A 26112-nucleotide genomic window follows, 5' to 3' on the forward strand; every position below is an offset into this window, starting at 1 on the left:
CCTTTTCAGCATATACCTGTGATTATACTTCTTGTTAAATGCCTATGTCATATTTTGAGCTTGTACTTAACATTGCGCTTCCAAAAATAAAGAATAAAAAACAAAACCACTCTTTCCAAACGATTCTATACTGGTGGAAAAAGTTTAATGTCATCATTAACGCCTATGGGAGCGTTTGTGGATAAATTATTTAAATAATTTGTAAAGATGATTAAATTGAGGCCAATGTCAGCGATAACAAGAAATTCTAAGACACATCGGAGAGACAAGTATCTAACCCAGGTTTCCCCAAACTACGGCCCTCCAGATGTTGCTGAACTACAACTCCCATGATTCTCAACCTATCTATTTCATTCATTGAATCATGGGAGTTGTAGTTCAGCAACATCTGGAGGGCCGGAGTTTGGGGAAGCCTGATCTAAACTTTTAAATATGTTTGTAACAGAGAGCCCCTAGTGTCACATGTGTGGTACTGCAGGTTAGGAACAGAAACACACTGCGATGTTTTAACCTAACCCTCTTAAGCTAATTCCTCCTAAAATGGCCTACCAATCTAACTGTCCTAAATGTTCACTAAATTGCTCTATTAAACCGCACTTGGCCGACATGCACCAGAAACGGCTGCCTCGTCTCAGGGGTACGTACAGCACAGGTATATGTTTTCCATCTATAAGACATAAGCACCTCTCCATCATATTATATCATGCTAGATCCAAACCTGATATTATATCAGGAACTTAGACCACACATGTCGCTAAAAACATATATTAGCCAGTACCGAAACAGACTCAATACACCACAAGCATGTTCTACAAGCGTTTTAACTTTTACTGTTTAACTTGTATTGTAAATGGCGGTTACACGGGCTAGCAGATTAACGCTAGACCTTAACTCTATAAGCTCTACTACTTGGCAATAATTTAATGCAGTTAAGTGACCGTCACCTGTTCACTCTAAGGCAAGCGTGCCCTGAACCTAAACTCACTCAGTGATTAAACAATGTTTATTTCTTGTCGATATATATAACCCTTGCTATTTGCACCTATCTTCAGGCGCATAAGCATGTTATCACAAAAGCAAATTAGTGCAGTACATTCCGAATTTACCCGTCTATATACTGTTCGAGCGCATCTTGCCAACTACTCTACTGCCAGCGCCTAACATGTATTGTTGTTAAGGATATGCCCGTTAAGACGTAATCGCCATAATATACCTTGTTTTATTATTATTATCATTCATAGGCAATGTACTGCTTTCTCGCTAAAAATGTCACGGAGACTTGCCAATCGTTTCATAATTACTTAATGATTAGCGTTGAATCTTATGTTGTTTCTTTTAACTAAAAATGTGCCAGACTATTGATGACCACAACCTGTAAAGCAAATGTTTATACCTACACTCTGATGTCGCTATTGTGGCGCACCAGTGCTTACTGTTTTCCTTATGCACAACCAAAATAAAGAATAAAAAAAAAAAAAAAAAGAAACACACTGCGAGTACATTTTCTGTAAATTACAGCAGAATTTCAGGGGGTATTTCCCCTTTCACCATCCTCAGCCCTTTAGCTTCACCCCGTCTGATTAACCCACACCCTGGGAGTCTTGATTGGTTTTTCCTACCTCTGTAGTCGATAGCCAAGACGTGAAAGCCGGAAGCACTGAGAACCTGAAACAGAATCTACCATGAGATACAGAAATGTAACACAACAATATCACAACAATATCACACTGACCGCGTAACTCACAACAATATCACACTGACCGCGTAACTCACAACAATATCACACTCACCGCGTAACTCACAACAATATCACACTGACCGCGTAACTCACAACAATATCACACTGACCGGGTAACTCACAACAATATCACACTCACCGCGTAACTCACAACAATATCACACTGACCGCGCAACTCACAACAATATCACACTGACCGCGTAACTCACAACAATATCACACTGACCGCGTAACTCACAACAATATCACACTGACCGGGTAACTCACAACAATATCACACTGACCGCGTAACTCACAACAATATCACACTGACCGCGTAACTCACAACAATATCACACTGACCGGGTAACTCACAACAATATCACACTGACCGCGTAACTCACAACAATATCACACTGACCGCGTAACTCACAACAATATCACACTGACCGCGTAACTCACAACAATATCACACTGACCGCGCAACTCACAACAATATCACACTGCCCGCGTAACTCACAACAATATCACACTGACCGGGTAACTCACAACAATATCACACTCACCGCGTAACTCACAACAATATCACACTGACCGCGCAACTCACAACAATATCACACTGACCGCGTAACTCACAACAATATCACACTGACCGCGTAACTCACAACAATATCACACTGACCGGGTAACTCACAACAATATCACACTGACCGCGTAACTCACAACAATATCACACTGACCGCGTAACTCACAACAATATCACACTGACCGGGTAACTCACAACAATATCACACTGACCGCGTAACTCACAACAATATCACACTGACCGCGTAACTCACAACAATATCACACTGACCGCGTAACTCACAACAATATCACACTGACCGCGCAACTCACAACAATATCACACTGACCGCGTAACTCACAACAATATCACACTGACCGCGTAACTCACAACAATATCACACTGACCGCGTAACTCAAAACAATATCACACACTGACCGCGAACTCACAACAATATCACACTGACCGCGTAACCCACAACAATATCACACTCACCGGGTAACTCACAACAATATCACACTGACCGAGTAACTCACAACAATATCACACTGACCGAGTAACTCACAACAATATCACACACTGACCGCGAACTCACAACAATATCACACTGACCGCGTAACCCACAACAATATCACACTCACCGGGTAACTCACAACAATATCACACTGACCGCGTAACTCACAACAATATCACACTGACCGCGTAACTCACAACAATATCACACTGACCGCGTAACTCACAACAATATCACACTGACCGCGTAACTCACAACAATATCACACTGACCGCGTAACTCACAACAATATCACACTGACCGCGTAACTCACAACAATATCATACTGACCGTGTAACTCACAACAATATCACACTCACCGAGTAACTCACAACAATATCACACTGACCGCGTAACTCACAACAATATCACACTGACCGCGTAACTCACAACAATATCACACTGACCGAGTAACTCACAACAATATCACACTGACCGCGCAACTCACAACAATATCACACTGACCGCGTAACTCACAACAATATCACACTGACCGCGTAACTCACAACAATATCACACTGACCGCGTAACTCAAAACAATATCACACACTGACCGCGTAACCCACAACAATATCACACTCACCGGGTAACTCACAACAATATCACACTGACCGAGTAACTCACAACAATATCACAGTGACCGCGTAACTCACAACAATATCACACTGACCGCGTAACTCACAACAATATCACACTCACCGAGTAACTCACAACAATATCACACTGACCGCGTAACTCAGAACAATATCACACTGACCGAGTAACTCACAACAATATCACACACTGACCGCGAACTCACAACAATATCACACTGACCGCGTAACCCACAACAATATCACACTCACCGGGTAACTCACAACAATATCACACTGACCGCGTAACTCACAACAATATCACACTGACCGCGTAACTCACAACAATATCACACTGACCGCGTAACTCACAACAATATCACACTGACCGCGTAACTCACAACAATATCACACTGACCGCGTAACTCACAACAATATCACACTGACCGCGTAACTCACAACAATATCATACTGACCGTGTAACTCACAACAATATCACACTCACCGAGTAACTCACAACAATATCACACTGACCGCGTAACTCACAACAATATCACACTGACCGCGTAACTCACAACAATATCACACTGACCGAGTAACTCACAACAATATCACACTGACCGCGCAACTCACAACAATATCACACTGACCGCGTAACTCACAACAATATCACACTGACCGCGTAACTCACAACAATATCACACTGACCGCGTAACTCAAAACAATATCACACACTGACCGCGTAACCCACAACAATATCACACTCACCGGGTAACTCACAACAATATCACACTGACCGAGTAACTCACAACAATATCACAGTGACCGCGTAACTCACAACAATATCACACTGACCGCGTAACTCACAACAATATCACACTCACCGAGTAACTCACAACAATATCACACTGACCGCGTAACTCAGAACAATATCACACTGACCGCGTAACTCAGAACAATATCACACTGACCGCGTAACTCACAACAATATCACACTGACCGGGTAATTCACAACAATATCATACTGACCGCGTAACTCACAACAATATCACACACTGACCGAGTAACTCACAACAATATCACACTGACCGAGTAACTCACAACAATATCACAGTGACCGCGTAACTCACAACAATATCACACTGACCGCGTAACTCACAACAATATCACACTCACCGCGTAACTCACAACAATATCACACTGACCGAGTAACTCACAACAATATCACACTGACCGAGTAACTCACAACAATATCACACTGACCGCGTAACTCACAACAATATCACACTGACCGCGTAACTCACAACAATATCACACTGACCGCGTAACTCACAACAATATCACACTGACCGCGTAACTCACAACAATATCACACTGACCGGGTAACTCACAACAATATCACACTGACCGCGTAACTCACAACAATATCACACTGACCGCGTAACTCACAACAATATCACACTGACCGAGTAACTCACAACAATATCACACTGACCGCATAACACAACAATATCACACTGACCGCGTAACTCACAACAATATCATACTGACCGTGTAACTCACAACAATATCACACTGACCGCGTAACTCACAACAATATCACACTCACCGCGTAACTCACAACAATATCACACTGACCGCGTAACTCACAACAATATCACACTGACCGCGTAACTCACAACAATATCACACTGACCGCGTAACTCACAACAATATCACACTGACCGCGTAACTCACAACAATATCACACTGACCGGGTAACTGAGAGTCCGGGTGGTTTCTGCATTTTTTGTATTTGTTGCATTACATTGGGGCAAGTGGCAGATGTATAATTAGGGCTGTGAACGGAGGGGCTAAACACAGCCGACCAATCAAAGTAAGAGTATGGAACTCATGTTAAGGAAGGACGAAAGGCCAAGTTCAGAAAGATGGAAATTAAATATGTGGCAAATGGAGCTTGGCAAATGGAGCTGTATCCACTGAGCTATCTCACCAGCATTTACCTTCAGATCCTCTTTATTTCATTGTTTGATTTATGTATTTGCTGATGGATAGCAATTTTGATTAACATATATATATATATGCACACTTGAATTGCTTGAATTAATTAGCAGGGGTTCTAGATGGGAAGCGATATTACAACGCCCCACATAACGACGCCATTTTAAATTCTATCACTATGGTTAGTGGCAGTTAGATTTTAGGGGGCTCAGGTTTAGGGGTGCTTGGGATTAGGGGGTACCGCATTCAAGATTCATTATATTATAAATCCTATCAGTAAAGGATGCAGTGTACAGTATCTGGAATGTCTACACTGTGATTGGTAAAATGTAGCGCTGATATAAACTATTTTTAATGTGAATCCTTTATTTTAGCTTTATAACTGAGGTTTCTTTTTCCACCTACATACGACTAAATGCCGGAACCAAAATGCATTAGTCCTATTTCACATAGTAAAAAAATACAATTTGGTTATAAATAGACCTGATGGATAAAAATGAACGTATTCGTAATTTTTCAATAAATTGTTTTAAAGTGGAAAGAATACGTTGACTGTGGCTATAAATATTTTATTAAAAGGTTGGTAGAAACAAAGAGCATTTTAACATCTTCCACACAGACCTGTGAGCTAATTTTTCTTAGGCAATTCTATAAAAAACACAATTCAGCATAATATAACAGCTATTATATATTATTGATTATATTATAGATTAGAACAGCTATTATATATTATTGATTATATTATAGATTAGAACAGCTATTATATATTATTGATTATATTATAGATTAGAACAGCTATTATATATTATTGATTATATTATAGATTAGAACAGCTATTATATATTATAGATTATAATAGCTATTATATATTATTGATTATATTATAGATTAGAACAGCTATTATATATATTATTGATTATATTATAGATTAGAACAGCTATTATATATTACAGATTATAACAGCTATTATATATTATTAATTATATTATAGATTATAACAGCTATTATATATTATTGATTATATTACAGATTATAACAGCTATTATATATTATTGATTCTATTACAGATTAGAACAGCTATTATATATTATTGATTATATTATAGATTAGAACAGCTATTATATATATTATTGATTATATTATAGATTAGAACAGCTATTATATATTATTGATTATATTATAGATTAGAACAGCTATTATATATTCTAGATTATAACAGCTATTATATATTATTGATTATATTATATATTAGAACAGCTATTATATATTATTGATTATATCATAGATTAGAACAGCTATTATATATTATAGATTAGAACAGCTATTATATATTATAGATTATAACAGCTATTATATATTATTGATTATATTATATATTAGAACAGCTATTATATATTATTGATTATATTATAGATTATAACAGCTATTATATATTATAGATTATAACAGCTATTATATATATTATTGATTATATTATATATTATAACAGCTATTATATATTATTGATTATATTATAGATTAGAACAGCTATTATATATTATAGATTATAACAGCTATTATATATTATTGATTGATAATATATATTATAACAGCTATTATATATTATTGATTATATTATAGATTAGAACAGCTATTATATATTATAGATTATAACAGCTATTATATATTATAGATTAGAACAGCTATTATATATTATTGATTATAACAGCTATTATATATTATTGATTATATTATAGATTAGAACAGCTATTATATATTATAGATTATAACAGCTATTATATATTACAGATTATAACAGCTATTATATATTATTAATTATATTACAGATTATAACAGCTATTATATATTATTGATTATATTACAGATTATAACAGCTATTATATATTATTGATTATATTATATATTAGAACAGCTATTATATATATTATTGATTATATTATATATTATAACAGCTATTATATATTATTGATTATATTATAGATTAGAACAGCTATTATATATTATTGATTATATTATAGATTAGAACAGCTATTATATATTATAGATTAGAACAGCTATAATATATTATTGATTATATTATATATTATAACAGCTATTATATATTATTGATTATATTATAGATTAGAACAGCTATTATATATTATAGATTATAACAGCTATTATATATTATAGATTATAACAGCTATTATATATTATTGATTATATTATATATTAGAACAGCTATTATATATTATTGATTATATTATAGATTAGAACAGCTATTATATATTATAGATTATAACAGCTATTATATATTACAAATTATAACAGCTATTATATATTACAGATTATAACCGCTATTATATATATTATTGATTATATTATATATTATAACAGCTATTATATATATTATTGATTATATTATAGATTAGAACAGCTATTATATATATTATTGATTATATTATAGATTAGAACAGCTATTATATATTATTGATTATATTATAGATTAGAACAGCTATTATATATATTATTGATTATATTATACATTAGAACAGCTATTATATATTATTGATTATATTATAGATTAGAACAGCTATTATATATTATTGATTACATTATATATTATAACAGCTATTATATATTATTGATTATATTATAGATTAGAACAGTATTCACCTTCATAAGCTGCACTCGGTGGTCTACAGCCCTGTAAACGAAATGAAAAGAGAGAATTATTTCCAACCCATTGAAATCTCTGGACACGCTCCGTAACGGACCTTTAGCTGCCCATTTACTAAACAGGGAGTTTGATAATCAACTCGTTCAGAAAATCTGTGAAAACAGAACCCCAGTTCAGCAGAATTGATAGTTAGATAGAGCTACCTCTCCTGGGATGATGTCAGGGATCCCAGGCTGAGGAGGCAGATGGCATTAGGAAGCTGATTGCAATTTATTAGAATAACCAGCCCTCTGTAATCAGCAATGTGCTATTTGCTATGGTCTCGCCATGCGGATGTCTAGGGCTGTTCTCATTGGCTGAGGACGTTAGCTGAGCACTCTCGCGAGCGCAGCCCTATGTCGGACCTCCTTAGCTCAGTGATGACATTGAGGTTCTGGCTAGTTCTCGTTTTTGCTGTCTCTCCATTACCCTGACCTCGGCTTGTATTTCGACTACGCTTTAACTCTGTCTAACGTTTAGTCCGAACACTCTAGGGCCCGGTAAGACGTTTATATTTCCTTTGTCCGTATCCTAAACTCTGCGTGTTAGGGTTATACTCCGAGACAGCTAGGTCCTCTATATGTGCAGATGACCCCCATATTATTTAATATTGCCCCCCATATTATTTAATATTGCCCCCCATATTATTTAATATTGCCCCCCATATTATTTAATATTGTCCCCCATATTATTTAATATTGCCCCCCATATTATTTAATATTGTCCCCCATATTATTTAATATTGCCTCCCATATTATTTAATATTGTCCCCCATATTATTTAATATTGCCCCCCATATTATTTAATATTGCCCCCCATATTATTTAAGTATCATGTGCTGGGTCCTCTATGTGTACAGCTGACAGATCCACAGAACACTTGAAACAAGCTATGAGGAGAGACATACGAGTGCTGCCCTGCAGTATGATGAATTTAGAAGTTGTCACAGGGACATCTCCCCAATAATTAAGGAACGTTCTTTGGGATTCCTCTTTAATTGGCAGTAACAGGCAGAACTTTTAATGTCCCACCAATAGAAGGGCAACAGTGGATCTGGCAGATTCAGTGTCATGGAACAGACAACAAGCAGCCTGTCCAAGGAGGGCCGCCTAGGGGCCAACACACATAAATAACATTAACAATGCTTTATAGCTGTGTTGTCCTCCTTTCCCAATTCTTTATTCATCTCTGGGTAAAATTATATATACACTGCTCAAAAGAATAAAGGGAACACTTAAACAACACAATGTAACTCCAAGTCAGTCACACTTCTGTGAAATCAAACTGTCCACTTAGGAAGCAACACTGAGTGACAATCAATGTCACATGCTGTTGTACAAATGGGATAGACAACAGGTGGAAATTATAGGCAATTAGCAAGACACCCCCCAATAAAGGAGTGGTTCTGCAGGTGGTGACCACAGACCACTTCTCAGTTCCTATGCTTCCTGGCTGATGTTTTGGTCACTTTTAAATGCTGGCGGTGCTTTCACTCTAGTGGTAGCATGAGACAGAGTCTACAACCCACACAAGTGGCTCAGGTAGTGCAGCTCATCCAGGATGGCACATCAATGCGAGCTGTGGCAAGAAAGTTTGCTGTGTCTGTCAGCGTAGTGTCCAGAGCATGGAGGCGCTACCAGGAGACAGGCCAGTACATCAGGAGACGTGGAGGAGGCCGTAGGAGGGCAACAACCCAGCAGCAGGACCGCTACCTCCGCCTTTGTGCAAGGAGGAACAGGAGGAGCACTGCCAGAGCCCTGCCAAATGACCTCCAGCAGGCCACAAATGTGCACGTGTCTGCTCAAACGGTCAGAAACAGACTCCATGAGGGTGGTATGAGGGGCCGCACAGCCCTCCATGTGCTCGCCAGAGGTAGCCGGACTGCCATTAGGTACCGAGATGAGATCCTCAGACCCCTTGTGAGACCATATGCTGGTGCGGTTGGCCCTGGGTTCCTCCTAATGCAAGACAATGCTAGACCTCATATGGCTGGAGTGTGTCAGCAGTTCCTGCAAGATGAAAGCATTGATGCTATGGACTGACCTGCCTTTTCCCCAGACCTGAATCCAATTGAGCACATCTGGGACATCATGTCTCGCTCCATCCACCAACGTCACATTGCACCACAGACAGGGGAGGGCTGGCAGCCTTTGGCCTGGGGGGCAAATCCAGTCAAGTGGCCCATTGCACCAAGAGGAGAGTAAAAACACCTTTCCCATGTGATTGAAAGGGGGGGCGGGGGGAGCAGTCACCTAAACAGACACTCAATGACAAGCACACACACACTTGCTGATTTGGCGCACACTAAAAAACACAAACTCACTGACAGGCACACGCACACACTCACTGACAGGCACACAGACACACACAGAAAGACACACTGTTACAGGCATACTGACTCAGACAGACAGACAGACATACTGACACACACACACACACACACAGGCATACTGGCTGACATACACACACACAAACTGGCACAAACTGAGACATACTGGCGCACGCACACACACAGACATACTGGCGCACGCACACACACAGACTTTACACTTTTAAAACCAGTAGACAGTGGCTGAGTATAGGGACAGGGCTGTAGTGGGGGGACAGGGGCTGTAGTGGAGGGTATAAACTGTAATTGGGGGGTTTAGGAAATGTAGGTGGGGATAGGGGCTTAAGTAGGTTGATGGCTACAATTTGGGAAAGGGGTTGTGGTGTGGGTGATATGGGTTGCAATTGGGGGAAGAGGAGCTGTAGTGGGGATGTTATAGGGCTGTAGTGGGAGGCATGGGGCTGAGAAAGGGGGCAGGAGCTGAGGGGGAAAAAAGGAGCAGGGAAAGGGTGGGACAGAGCCTTACTAAGGGACCAGAGCCTGACTAAGGGACAGGGGATGGCTGAGGAGGGGGTCAGGGATTTAGGAGGGGGGGGAAGGGGCTGAGGAGGGGGACAGGGGCTGAGGAGGGGGAGGGGCAGGGCTGAGGAGGGGACAGGGGCTGAGGAGGGGGGGCAGGGCTGAGGAGGGGACAGGGGCGAGGAGGGGACAGGGGCTGAGGAGGGGGGGCAGGGCTGGGGAGGGGGGAAGAGAGGGGGCAGGGCTGAGGAGGGGAAAAGGGGCTGAGGAGGGGGGAAGAGAGGGGGCAGGGCTGAGGAGGGGACAGGGGCTGAGGAGGGGGCAGGGCTGAGGAGGGGGGAAGAGAGGGGGAAGGGCTGAGGAGGGGGCAGGGGCTGAGGTGGGGGGAAGAGAGGGGGAAGGGCTGAGGAGGGGGCAGGGGCTGAGGTGGGGGGAAGAGAGGGGGCAGGGCTGAGGAGGGGGCAGGCTCTGAGGAGGGGGGAGGTAGGGCTGAGGAGGGGGAGAGGGGGGAGGTAGGGCTGAGGAGGGGGGAAGGGGGGCAGGGCTGAGGAGGGGAATAAAAAAAAAAACCTAAAGTGTATTTCCCCCTCCCTGAGTCTTACCTTAAGCCAGGGAGGGGTGGGCAGCAGCCAGCATTCAGCAACAGTCAGTGAAGTCTGTAGCCTGCAGTCAGTGGAGTCGGCTGGCCTCTCCTGATGATGTCAGGAGGAGGGGGCGTGGCTTCCTCTGCTCTTCTCCCAGACTCCCCAGCGGTCCTGGGAGAAGAGCAGTGAAAGTCACGCCCCCTCCTCCTGACATCATCAGGAGAGGCCGGCCGACTCCACTGACTGCAGGCTACAAGAAGAGTGAGGTAAGTTGAAAAATCTGAGTCCTCAGCCAGAGGCAGGGGATTCAGATTTTCCTTTTTTTGGTGGATGTGGGCAGCCCTGGCCCCTGGGTTTAGGGCGGCCTGGGGGGCAATTGCCTCCCTGCCCCCCTTCCCAGCCCGCCCCTGACCACAGACTGTCCAGGAGTTGGCAGATGCTTTAGTCCAGGTCTGGGAGGAGATCCCTCAGGAGACCATCCGCCACCTCATCAGGAGCATGCACAGGGCATATACAGGCGGGTGGAGGCCACACACACTACTGAGCCTCATTTTGACTTGTTTTAAGGACATTACATCAAAGTTGGATCAGCCTGTAGTGTGTTTTTCCACTTTAATTTTGAGTGTGACTCCAAATCCAGACCTCCATGGGTTGAAAAATTTGATTTCCATTTTTTTTTTTGGTGTGATTTTGTTGTCAGCACATTAAACTATGTAAAGAACAAAGTATTTCAGAAGAATATTGAATTCATTCAGATCTAGGATGTGTGATTTTAGTGTTCCCTTTATTTTTTTGAGCAGTGTATATTGTTTTAGAAATACTATTCTACCAGGAAACAGGAGCCATTACCATGGCATTTCATTAAATAAAGTCATTTCTGTGAGGGGAATGTTAACCAGTAATATAATGAGAGATTAAAACTGCCCACGTTCCTTGTTATCATAATCACCTGGTCCCCCCGTTTCCGTGGAGATAGATTATGACCGGGTTCTCATCTGACAGAGCAGCTTCGTACCAGCTCTGATCCTTGCCTTTCGCCTCTTCTCCCCTGCTGGTGGGCACAGTATGCCTATGGGGGGAAAATACACAATTAATAAATGTACCCCAGCCAACTCAGCAAGACGATGAGTCATTAGATCTGTTATCATCCCGGACCCTCCAATGGGATATATATCACTAACCAAATATACAGTGTAATATAGAAATATCAGTCTTTCCTTCCACAGTCTTTTCCTTCCACACAGAGACCCAGCAATACCCACCAACTCCACTAGAGGCTCTGAAGTACCCACTTTCACCACTAGACCCAGCAATACCCACTGTCACCACTACAGACCCAGCAATACCCGCTGTCACCACTACAGATTCAGCAATACCCACTGTCACCACTACAGACCCAGCAATACCCGCTGTCACCACTACAGATCCAGCAATACCCGCAGTCACCACTAGACACCCAGCAATACCCACTGTCACCACTAGAGACCCAGCAATACCCACTGTCACAACTAGAGACCCAGCAATGCCCACTGTCACTACTACAGACCCAGCAATACCCGCTGTCACCACTAGAGACCCAGCAATACCCACTGTCACCACTAGAGACCCAGCAATACCCACTGTCACCACTACAGAACCAGTAATACTCACTGTCACCACTACAGACTCAGCAATACTCACTGTCACCACTACAGACTCAGCAATACCCACTGTCACCACTACAGACCCAGCAATACCCGCTGTCACCACTACAGATCCAGCAATACCCGCTGTCACCACTACAGACCCAGCAATACCCACTGTCACCACTACAGATCCAGCAATACCCACTGTCACCACTACAGAACCAGCAATACCCACTGTCACCACTACAGACCCAGCAATACCCGCTGTCACCACTACAGACCCAGCAATACCCACTGTCACCACTACAGATCCAGCAATACCTACTGTCACCACTACAGACACAGCAATACCCACTGTCACCACTACAGATCCAGCAATACCCACTGTCACCACTACAGAACCAGCAATACTCACTGTCACCACTACAGACTCAGCAATACCCACTGTCACCACTACAGACCCAGCAATAACGCTGTCACCACTACAGATCCAGCAATACCCACTGTCACCACTACAGAACCAGCAATACCCACTGTCACCACTACAGAACCAGCAATACCCGCTGTCACCACTACAGAACCAGCAATACCCACTGTCACCACTCCAGATCCAGCAATACCCACTGTCACCACTACAGAACCAGCAATACCCATTGTCACCACTACAGAACCAGCAATACCCGCTGTCACCACTGCAGACCCAGCAATACCCACTGTCACCACTACAGAACCAGTAATACTCACTGTCACCACTACAGACTCAGCAATACCCACTGTCACCACTACAGATCCAACAATACCCGCTGTCACCACTACAGATCCAGAAATACCCGCTGTCACCACTACAGACCCAGCAATATCCACTGTCACCACTACAGATCCAGCAATACCCACTGTCACCACTACAGAACCAGCAATACCCACTGTCACCACTACAGACCCAGCAATACCCGCTGTCACCACTACAGACCCAGCAATACCCACTGTCACCACTACAGATCCAGCAATACCTACTGTCACCACTACAGACCCAGCAATACCCACTGTCACCACTACAGATCCAGCAATACCCACTGTCACCACTACAGATCCAGCAATACCCACTGTCACCACTAGAGACCCAGCAATACCCACTGTCACCACTACAGACCCAGCAATAACGCTGTCACCACTACAGATCCAGCAATACCCACTGTCACCACTACAGATCCAGCAATACCCACTGTCACCACTACAGATCCAGCAATACCCACTGTCACCACTAGAGACCCAGCAATACCCACTGTCACCACTACAGACCCAGCAATACCCACTGTCACCACTACAGATCCAGCAATACCCACTGTCACCACTACAGACCCAGCAATACCCACTGTCACCACTACAGATACAGCAATGCATTTGTTCTTTATTGTTTACATCTTCAAGTTAGTTTAGATAAGTTCTTTCAAACCCATCAGCAGCCACGATGGAGTGTGAGTTATTAGTTATTACTAGTTTTATCAATCATGTCAGTTGACGTCGATGTCTCTTACCAGACGCCCACAGTGATCCCTTCTTCGGGTGCGAGGTAGAAACTGGTGGTGTGATTCAGGATCTCTCCGGGCTGCCTTGTATCAACAAAAAATGGGACCTTCACTGAAAGATAATAAAAGCAGAGCTGTCACTCAGAATGCACCATGGACATAGCACAACTCAGAACACAAATAGATAATCAGACACGCCGTCCAACTATTAGTAGACATTGGCATCTGTATGAGGGAGAGGGGCAACACAGGGCAATCATAGACGGGTCTTGATTAATAGAGCTCTGAGTCAACAAGAGAGTCAACATAGAGCTCTGAGACAGAGAGAGATAGAGACTGCCAGGGGCCCTCAAACAGTCCTTGCACCCAAGGGGTACTCATCAAATTATTTAACTTTTTGTAACAATTTACGCACAACATAGATATTGTTTTGTTACATTTCTGCAAACTCTGGAAAAAGTGGGGTGTCCCTAATTAGAAGGTACCCCTGGTAGGCCACAGAGTACTAGAGCTGTCCATAGGGATCCCATGGTTATGGCTCTAAAATAAAAAATAAAACAGTTAAATAACTTAGTTTTATTCTTCAGCGTGAAAAATCCTTAACCTGAGATATACAGAGACTTGATAATAAAATTATAAGTGTGATCACTCTGCAAGAACTATTCATTGTTTAAACTTGCTCCGTTTACCCCATTAACCAGCTGGAGGCAAATGCTCTTTAAATGACTCTTCATCCTGGGAAGACAGATCCATGTCTGCTAACAGGCCTAATGCAATCTAGACTACTACAACCAAACGTCTATCACATACATAATTCTCAGCATTCCCCGGGTCCTACCTCCAAACTAAGATATATTCAGGATAATACACATAACAATCAACATAACAGAATCAGGACAATGACAGAGACAGAATTATAACAATAATAATAACAACAGTATCATGACAATAATAATAACAACAAAATCATAACAATATTAAGAACAGAATCGTGACAGTAACAGTAATGGAATTATGATAATAATAATAACAGCAACATAACAATAATAATAACAAAATCATAACAATGAAAATAACAGAATCAGGACAATGACAGTAACAGAATCATGATGAAGTATGATATCTTAAAAAAACAAATGTTTTGATTGTGGCTAAATAATAAAAAAATACATATATCCACAATATTTTAATCTTTGTATTTTGTCCACATAAAACTGCCATCGTAAGATCTCAAGAAGATTAAAAAGCCGAAAGCAGTTTCTGTTTGCCAATAATTAAAACCCAATAATTATTTGAAAAGCAAATGTACACTTTACTTATAGTAAATATATTGAGAGCCTGGCCCTTCACTCGATATGCCCGCATGCAAACAGTCACATTGCACAAGGCTGCGGGGAGTCACTCCATCGCTAAGTTTTGCTTGTATCGCTCAAATACATTACGAGACAGAACTAGCCTGACAACAAAAGCTTATATTGAAATAAGAATCTACAGTTTATTAGCTAGACTTCCATATACAAAAAAGTGCAAAGTATTTTCTAATACAATGTTTTATTGCTATGTCTTGTACATGATTCTTATGCACTACCTAAAAAAAAGAATAAAATAAATAAATAAATATTGAGAGCTAACGTAGAGTTATCAATAAAATGGAATATAATTAAAGGATCACTATAGGGTCAGGAACACATGTATAGGGTCAGGAACACATGTATTCCTGACCCTATAGTGTTAACACCACCATCTAGCCCCTTAGGCCCCTCATGCCTCCATAAATATAGCAAATTCTTACTGTGCGGTTTGCCTCAGAAAAACAAGCAGTCTGCTGACATCAGCAGAAGTGGTGGCCTGATCTAATCAAAATGCTTCTCCATCGGATTGGCTGAGACTGACAAAGAGGCAGATCAGGGGCAGAGCCAGCATGATTCAAACACAGCCCTGGCCAATCAGCATCTCCTCATAGAGTTGAATTGAAACAATGAATCTCTATGAGGAAAGTTCAGTGTCTGCATGCAGAGGGAGGAGATACTGAATGTTTGGATGCATTTTAGGCAGCCATCACCCAGGAAGGATCTCTAACAGCCATCTGAGGAGTGGCCAGTGAAGTTATCACTATGCTGTAATGTAAACACTGCATTTTCTCTGAAAAGAAAAAAGCCTGAAGGGAATGATTCTACAAAAAGCCTAAATGGAATGATTCTACTCACCAGAACAAATTCAATAAGCTGTAGTTGTTCTGGTGACAGGGCCTGCGCTTCCATATTTCGGCACAAGCAGCCGCCTTAGGGCGCACCGGCCCGGGGACGCAATCCTCGGATGACCGGCAGGAGGAGAGCACACTGCATAGTGCTCCCCTCCTGACGGTCATTGCATGTAGAGTTGCCGAGCGGGCGGGCCGCTGCAACAAACTGTCAGACTGGGACAGGAAACGGGATCCTCTACCACGTACCGCCCGCTCAACCACGCAACATGGAGAGAGAAGAAGGGGGCACAATGAAAGGTAGGAGGGGAGTGGGGGACAATAAAAGTTACAGGAGGGAGGGCAAGAAGAGTTACAGGAGGGGGGACAATAAAAGTTACAGGAGGGGGGACAATAAAAGTTACAGGAGGGAAGGCAAGAAGAGTTACAGGAGGGGGGACATTAAAAGTTACAGGAGGGGGGACAATAAAAGTTACAGGAGGGAGGGCAAGAAGAGTTACAGGAGGGTGGGTAATAAAAGTTACAGGAGGGGCGGACAATAAAAGTTACAGGAGAGAGGGCAAGGAGAGTTACAGGAGGGGGGACAATAAAAGTTACAGGAGGGGGGACAATAAAAGTTACAGGAGGGAAGGCAAGAAGAGTTATAGGAGGGGGGACAATAAAAGTTACAGGAGGGGGGACAATAAAAGTTACAGGAGGGAGGGCAAGAAGAGTTACAGGAGGGTGGGTAATAAAAGTTACAGGAGGGGCGGACAATAAAAGTTACAGGAGAGAGGGCAAGGAGAGTTACAGGAGGGGGGACAATAAAAGTTACAGGAGGGGGGACAATAAAAGTTACAGGAGGGGGGGACAATAAAAGTTACAGGAGGGGGGGACAATAAAAGTTACAGGAGGGAGGACAAGAAGAGTTACAGGAGGGGGGACAATAAAAGTTACAGGAGGGGAGGGACAATAAGAGTTACAGTAGGGGATGGGGACAAGAAGAGTTACAGGAGGGGAGGTGGGCAATAAGAGTTACAGGAGGAAATGGAGGGGCAATAGGAGTTACAGGAGGGGAGGGAGGTACTATAAGAGTTACAGGAGGGAGGGGGGGCAATAAAAGGTACAGGAGGGGAGGGGGATAATAAAAGGTTCAGGGGAGTAAATAAAAGGTGGGGGACATTTAAAGGCACATGAGAGGAGGTGGGACAATGAAAGGTATAGGGGGAGGAGGGCATTGAAAAGCACAGGAATGCTGGGGGGCACAAAGAGAAACTCATAGAGGCTGAATGCACATGGGGGGGGGGCAAAGAGACACACAGAGGGGCTGAGGGAGGACACATAGACAGACAGAAGGGTTGTGGGGAGAAAGAGACGTACAAAGGGACTGTGGGGGAGAAAGGGGCAGACAAGGGGGCTGGAGTAAGTAAAAAATACACAAATGAGAAACACGAGGAGATAAAACACAGCAAAGCGGGTGTAAGACACACAAAGGAGAAAAAGGGAGTAAGATATTCGAATGATAGGATATAAAACACTGAAGGGGGTAAGAAATTTAAAAAGGGGGGGTTACATGACACACAGGTGAAGATGCATTTTTTGGGGGGGAGGAGGGGCGGCAAAACGCATCTTCGTCTGTGTAGTCAAAAATCATTTCACCGGCCCTGTCTGGTGACTATAGTGTCCCTTTAATGTCGTTTCTCATGTGTGAAGGGAGATTACAGGTATCCCATTCCTAATCAGTGATTTGTGTAAATAGATATAATGTCAGCATTAATGTAATACGTCCCATTTTTTCTGTTGGCACAAAAGGAGAATCACAGGTTTAAAGAAATATCTAAACGGTTTGAGTTTTCCTGTAAACCCTGCCTGTTGTTCATTGCTATAGGATGTTCTCAAGTCATTAAATACTTACCCATGTTTAAATAAACTACCTTGGCGAGCAATACTGGGAACAGCCTAATGATGAATGGGACGGTAATGTAGACCACAAGAAGACATAACCCAAAGATTTTCAAGCCGGTAAGCCACCAGGACGAAGATCTAGGAGAGAATAAATATTGTTTTACGACTCGCAAACACACAGATAGACTGAGGGCCTTAACGTATTCTGCGGTGCCCTAAAACAGAACTGGAATATGACATCATATACCAGCGCTTACATCATCATTTTATGGACAGTGCCAAGGAGATGAGAATATTTATTAAAATATATTTTGAAATAAATTGTATATGTAACTCTTGGATACTTGATGTTTTCACCCAATAAGAATTCTGATGGAATTTAACTCATGGTTAGAGATCAGAAAATGGTCAAAACTAATGGTCGCCTCCGATTGGCTACACAATGGAGAGTTCTTTAAGGACTAAAAATAAAACATATATTTCTTAAGTTAAATATTCAGCATTCTCTAAATGTGTTCTCCTGTAGAACAAAACTGATGGAACATGCATACTTTAACTTTTTTGTCCAGGAATGCTGCATTTTAGAAAACACAGGGGGTGGCCATTACTTTATCCTCGTCTGATCATTTTCTGGTCACTGACGATGATCTGAATTCTATCTGGAGTTTGATTTGCTGAAAACACTCAGCAGTTATCTAATCTCAGCTCCCTCTAGCTCCTATTTATTTTTTCTAGTTGTAGGTGAAACCTGTGCGTCGGGTGGGGGGCGGGGGGTTATATAAAAAATATCACATGATTCCCTTCAAAAAGTTGCAAATGTGACTTCCTTTGCTGTAGAATGTCTACTGCACTTAACCTCCAGGTCTGCAATTAATTCAAACATTAACACAATGAAATTAGCAAAAACAAACTGAACTCAGATTTTTAACCAGCCAGGGATGTGATATATTCTCAATCAGAAGGAAAGGAGGAACAGGATGTGAAAACTGTCCTAACAAAACATTTTAATAATGTCACAGAAATCACATGAGAAAAGAGTCACCTGACATGGTTACCACAATAAGGGTTTCTTTCTGTTAACTGTTTCATTACCATATAGAGCGGCTCAAAATGATATGTTTGTGCAAAATAATGAAATAAAAGTAATATTAGATCTGCACATTATAATTAAATAGTATCTTATCGTATTATTGGAAAATAACGAAATATTAAATGAACGCGTTTCGTCAAGGGTAAAATGGGAAATGGAAAAAATAACATTAAGTGAAATGTCTTTTCTGAAAAACACCCAAATTTTAAAATCAAATTTATATCAACAATTAAAACATATAAACACCCATGTACCACAGATAGCATTCTGGGAAATATTTAGCCAATACAGTGAATGTCATAAAAAGTTATAGAGAGGCTAACCCCCAGGAGCGAATAGGGAGGGGGGAGCATGGCTGCCCTGAGGGTTTGGCATAGCAACCAAAAGGATACAGTTGCTTTTACAGTTGAAAGCATGGAATTCTGGGGAAAATTACCAGACTACTGGTGAACAACGCTGAGGGAGCCTGTCAGTGTCTTTCCCCACCCTCCCCAACTGTTCTGTTCTGGAATTGTTGTTTTGTGTTGTGTTTTCTCTGTTTTTTATTTTGTCACAGCTGCGGGTTTCCTGCGCCAGCAAGTTTGGTAAATGAATAATGCCCGAACGGGCTTGGGGAGTCGCAACCTGAATTTGGTTGATGACGAAGGACAGGCTGAAGAGGCTCTGGAAGAAGTTTAAAGTGTACCTGTCTGCTGGGTAAAACCAGCCGCTGACAGTATTTGGTTATGCTGGTTTAAATAAAGCTGTGGCCGTTGCCCTTACCCACTTAACATGGTGTTGCGTTACTTATTGGGAATGGAAGGGTAACGGGATTTGGTGATCGAAGGAGTCAGCAGTCATGGGAGGGAAATTGTAAAAAGATTTACAGTTAATTATATCACAATCTTGTTATCCCCAACAAAAAGGTACATTTATTCACAGATGGATTAAATATATTTAAAGCCGAAAAAAGATGAAATTGAAAATGTTATTGAGTTCAGCTATTTTGGCCTAATTCTCCAGAATTGTTTAGTAAATATAGTGTCCACGTTTCGCCATTCAGTTTGAATACGGCATATTTACAGACATGTTCACATCACGCACAATCGGTGTAACTCCTCACAGAATACGTTATGAGGTGTATTTACTAACCTGAGTACCCTGCACAGCTGACAAGGGAAGTGCAAATATTGGGGGAGAATAACGGAATAAGAATGTTGTTCAATTCGGCTATTTCCCCAGATTGTCTGCAATGGTCTAAATAAAATTTGCAATTCCCTCATTCATTTTGGTAATTCCCAATTCAGTAAATAAACCGCTATTGCTAATTGTATTTTAGACTGAAAATGTGTACATGACCCTCATGGACAATGAGATATGTTTACATTTATTTATAGAGCTTAAAAACAATCATTCATGCACTGGTGCAGAATAATGAAACATGTCTATATCACGAGTGAAAAAAAGAGTTTCCAATAATTTGTGTTTACACTTTAATATCAGGGTCCGATCTTTAAACTCACAAAGTCCACGCGTACAATCAGCAAAGTAGGACAGCGAATACATTCACAGTTAGCGCGCATGTGACAGTCATCAACGAATGTTCTGTAGAATTTAGAGCGAAGTAGCGGAAATGGGAAAAAGACCGATATTGATTTTTTCCCCCAGTTTGGATATTTCAGGCTATAATTTTCTATTTGTCTCTCAGCCTGCCATAATTCGCTGTCTCGTGAATAAGTGTTTTTGTGATGTTGGAATGTAAATAAAAATCATTTTACCTTTTCTTATTTTTTGAGAAATGCGGCTGCTTTGTCGGGGATTTTGTCTCCGAGCCTCTGCCATGTAATGGTCTCCCAGTGGCCCCTTTATTTGGAGGATCCCGCCGTTTCATGTCTGTGTCCCTGCTTGGCTCTCGAATAATGAATGTACAAACTCAAATAGGTCAAAGGAGAGAAGAGATCCTTACTTCCTCTATATTTATTGCTTCATCTTCAATAAGAACACAGCTCGCTTTTATGGCAGTTCTGGGAGGTTCTTAGTGATCTGAAATAAAAGGACAAAATACATTAATATTATGATCGTTATTATTATATTTAGTAATATATCGCCAACATATTCTGCAGTGCTGTACTATGGGCAAATATATCCCAGGGAGGAAAATAAAGGGTTATTCATAGGAAATGCTATTTCCTACTGTGATTGGTGTAGTTGCAATGCATTGCTCTCAGCTGAGGTTGTAGGGACAAAAAAAATGGCACAAGGAATGTAACTGTGATAAAAACAGAATCTACTAAAAACAGGAACTTGAAGGAAAAGAATAGCTGAATTAAAGATAATGCAATAAAATAGCAATTCAGCCGTTTTAAAAATGTTTCTATGTATTTTGACAGAGGGTAAAAGAAATGTCTGCAAAATTATTCTTAAGGGGTTAATGTGGGTGTGGGAGGGCATGTAAGTAAAAAAACACCTTATAGACTAGCATCGACTCTGATGTAAGATATATTCTTTTATAAATGGACTCCAATAAAGATACATTTAGTATCCCAGATTTCATCACACAAGATTTTCCAAGTATTTATAATCAATCCAGATCACACCTAGCTGGAAATGAAGGGGTTAAAATATTAGCCTGCTTTTTTTTTTCTTCACTGATCACACAAAACACCAATGTCCAAAGTCTAGATAATTCATTGACAGTATAAGGGACAACACTGTGAACTTTATCCCATTTGCCTTTCAACGCAGTTTTTAATTTAAATATGTCTATCGGAAGCCAGATTGTAAAGTTGTGTTTTTTCTTAAAAGGTTTCTTTAACCCCTTAAGGACTAAAACTTCTGCAATAAAAGGTAATCATGACATGTCACACATGTCATGTGTCCTTAAGGGGTTAAGGACCATAACCGCTGCATGCATTATTATTATTATTGCAATTTATATAGCGCCAACAGATTCCATAGCGCATGCATGATTTGCGCCATACATTAGTGACTGGGTAAAATGACAGACACAGCGGTAATCTGTCGTCAAATTGCAGAACACTAAGAGCAGACACCAATAACGCTCAGTAATGAGTCATGGCTAGAACGTCAGGGAGGATAAGCTACGTATCCCATAAACCTTTTGCTAGATAGAGATATATGGGATAAGATCAGACCCCAGAGACCAGGAAAAGAAACATTACATGTAATAGTTGATATAACACAATATGAATAAATTTGAAATAAATATTTGAGGCTTTAAAATCTTTAAAGAGATTGATTGTAAAATATGAATTTGCATCCAATGAAAGCACGGGATACAGAGTCATTTAGCTAAGAGAGCAGAATTAAAAATATTTTCACATAGATTTATAAATCTGCTGACTCTGCTCGTGGTAATATCAAAGGAACAAACCTGAATAATTAATGCATGATCCTACAGTGTATGAATGCTACATACCTGTGTGGATCTGATGGCTGGTAACCGAGGCTATTCACAGCTTTACTCAGTATTTGACACTGTCTCCCCCGAACCCCTGTTATCATGGGAGTCTCCCCTAAACCCCTGTTATTACTCTAAAGGCATGTTTTGTTGATAAACTACTTTATTTTATTTAAATCTCATGGACTGGCAGTTAAAGGGGTACAGCCCCAAATTGTGGGATTGTGGGAGTTGTAGTGTAAATATTAGATGTAGGGCAGACCATGAGAGATCTTGGTTTTGAATGGACTACATTTCCCATAATCCTCTGCCCATTGTTTCCACAAAATTTAAACATTGTAAAATAAAGCCGCTTTATATTTAGGGGGTGTGGGAAGGACCTCGGTTATTCCTGGATATTTAAGGTGACTTCATGACCTACTGATAATCATTAATGGAACAGTAATATATTTTAGAAATAAATATTTTATTTAAAACATTTATTGTAGTTTGAAGACACATTACTGGGAGTATTATTGCTGTGGAGCTCTGTTATACACTAAGACACATTACTGGGAGTATTATTGCTGTGGAGCTCTGTTATACACTCAGACACATTACTGGGAGTATTATTACTGTGGGGCTCTGTTATACACTCACACAAATTACTGGGAGTATTATTGCTGTGGAGCTCTGTTATACACTGTCACATTACTGGGAGTATTATCGCTGTGGAGCTCTGTTATACACTCAGACTCATTACTGGGAGTATTATTGCTGTGGAGCTCTGTTATACACTCAGACATATTACTGGGAGTATTATTGCTGCGAAGCTCTGTTATACATTCAGACACATTACTGGGAGTATTATTGCTGTGGGGCTCTGTTATACACTCAGACACATTACTGGGAGTATTATTGCTGTGGAGCTCTGTTATACACTCAGACATACCAACAATATGGAGCTCCTAGAAAAGAGGGACTGAGGGATTTGGGCCCGAAATAGAGACTGTCCCTCCTAAATAGGGACACTTGGGAGGTATTGGTTTTTAGCCCTAATACTCTTATTTAGATCCTGGATTTAACATACAGGGCTCCCTGGTTCATATAACAAAAAGCACAACGTTTTTTGATGGGTTGAAATATTGCTCTAATCCATTTACTGCCAGGGAGAATGTCCGCTTTTTATCCAGTGATAATGCAATCTCCCATAATAAAGAACTCTTCGTATTAAAGGAATAATAAAAGGATTATATTGTGCTCTAATCCTTCTATCTCCGAGCTCCCACCAAGGAATGATCCGCTCCCATCTTCTTCCTGTATAACAATGAGATGTGATTCTTCCTCTGTGAGACAGCTGATTAACACTCTATTCTCATCCAGAAAACGGACGCTAATAGCAATCATCATCGCAAGGGGCGTCAGCTTGACGTTTGGTTCAGAAATTATGATTAAAATAAAAAAGATCATTCTCAAGCTTTGATTTCAAGGGTTCTCACATCCTTCCAAGGATGCTTATCAAAAATACTTAGACATTTATGGAATTGTCAGGAATTCAGAGTGAATTTAAATCTTGTCTCCAGGTGAACCTTAACATTGCTGATGGTTTTTGATTTTTCCTAATCCAGATGTATCGAAGTCACTTTGAATTCCCGGCCCTTAATAACACTTTATTGAATTCCACGGATAGTACAGGGCATCGCTTTGGATTTATAATTATTATTTTTACAATTTGGTTATAGTTTACCATTTAGTAATAAACAGGGTTATTTACTAAAGAGAGAATCGAAAGTGAATTCAAATTACAAAGAAATTCCAGGCGAATAATATATTCACTCGCAATCAGGATCAGCAACACTTTCCAGACACAATCACCCGATAAAGGAATTGTCAAACAGGAATGTATAATTGGATGCAAAGCAACGTCTCCACTGATTAATAAATACATTTTATTTCGATGTAGAATGCATTATTTGAATTTAGGAATCACACATTGTTTTACCAGCGCTCACTTTATATTATCGGTCACCTACGAATTGTAAAGCATCGGGGAATATACGGATATCAAATGGCTAATAATTCTAATATTTTTCCAATGTGTGATTTTATTGTCCATGTAGAGTTTCAGGTGACATGTATGTATGTTCAGCTACCACCAGGTGGCAGTATAGAGCTATTAAAGATCGCATACATCTCCCTGCGCAGTGCACACACCACAAACCTTGATTTATTCTGATTACAAGTTCTGTGCGACTTCAGCTATTATCTCGCTCTTAGAGTATTCACAACATCATTTGTTCAGCTCATGGAAACAATAATGATACAAGGTCATACTTATAAGGTTCACACCAGTGTTTCTGACTTTTAAAGAGACACTCCAAGCACCATAACCACTGCAGCTTATCATATTACTACAGCTCAATGTATTATTACAGCTTGTTGTACTGGCTGTAGCATATGGAGACAATATGGGTCAATTTGGTGGCATTGAATGACCCAGCGGTAATTTTGTCCACCCGTGAAAGTTTGAGTGATTTGGCGGGGCTGAATCCAGCTGTTCATACATGTGTGATCACGCCACTTTAAAACGTTGTGATGATACAATAAACTGTAATAATACAATAAGCTGTAATGATACAAGGAGCTGTAACTATGCGATACATTGCAATAAAACAATAAGCTGTAATGATACAAGGAGCGGTAACTATGCGATACATTGCAATAATACAATAAGCTGTAATGATACAAGGAGCTGTAACTATGCGATACATTGCAATAATACAATAAGCTGTAATGATACAAGGAGCTGTAACTATGCGATACATTGCAATAATACAATAAGCTGTAATGATACAAGGAGCTGTAAGCAT

The 26112-nt window shown here is 40.8% G+C and overlaps 1 protein-coding gene across 1 annotated transcript in view; it reads right to left on the reverse strand.

Moving 5' to 3' along the window:
• LOC134583454 (lysophosphatidylserine lipase ABHD12-like) overlaps positions 1-26112 on the reverse strand; it is a 41917-nt gene that overhangs the window by 7377 nt on the left and 8428 nt on the right. Inside the window, exons 2-7 of the mRNA XM_063440376.1 lie at positions 21621-21885; positions 18784-18911; positions 14699-14801; positions 12488-12607; positions 8064-8094; positions 1620-1665 (exon numbers count right to left, since the gene is read on the reverse strand). Of these exons, the coding sequence (XP_063296446.1) occupies positions 1620-1665; positions 8064-8094; positions 12488-12607; positions 14699-14801; positions 18784-18911; positions 21621-21733 (541 nt within the window). The 5' untranslated portion in view covers positions 21734-21885. The remainder of the gene's footprint in view (positions 1-1619; positions 1666-8063; positions 8095-12487; positions 12608-14698; positions 14802-18783; positions 18912-21620; positions 21886-26112) is intronic.

Source organism: Pelobates fuscus, chromosome 13, assembly GCF_036172605.1.
Source record: "Pelobates fuscus isolate aPelFus1 chromosome 13, aPelFus1.pri, whole genome shotgun sequence".
NCBI lineage: Eukaryota > Metazoa > Chordata > Amphibia > Anura > Pelobatidae > Pelobates > Pelobates fuscus.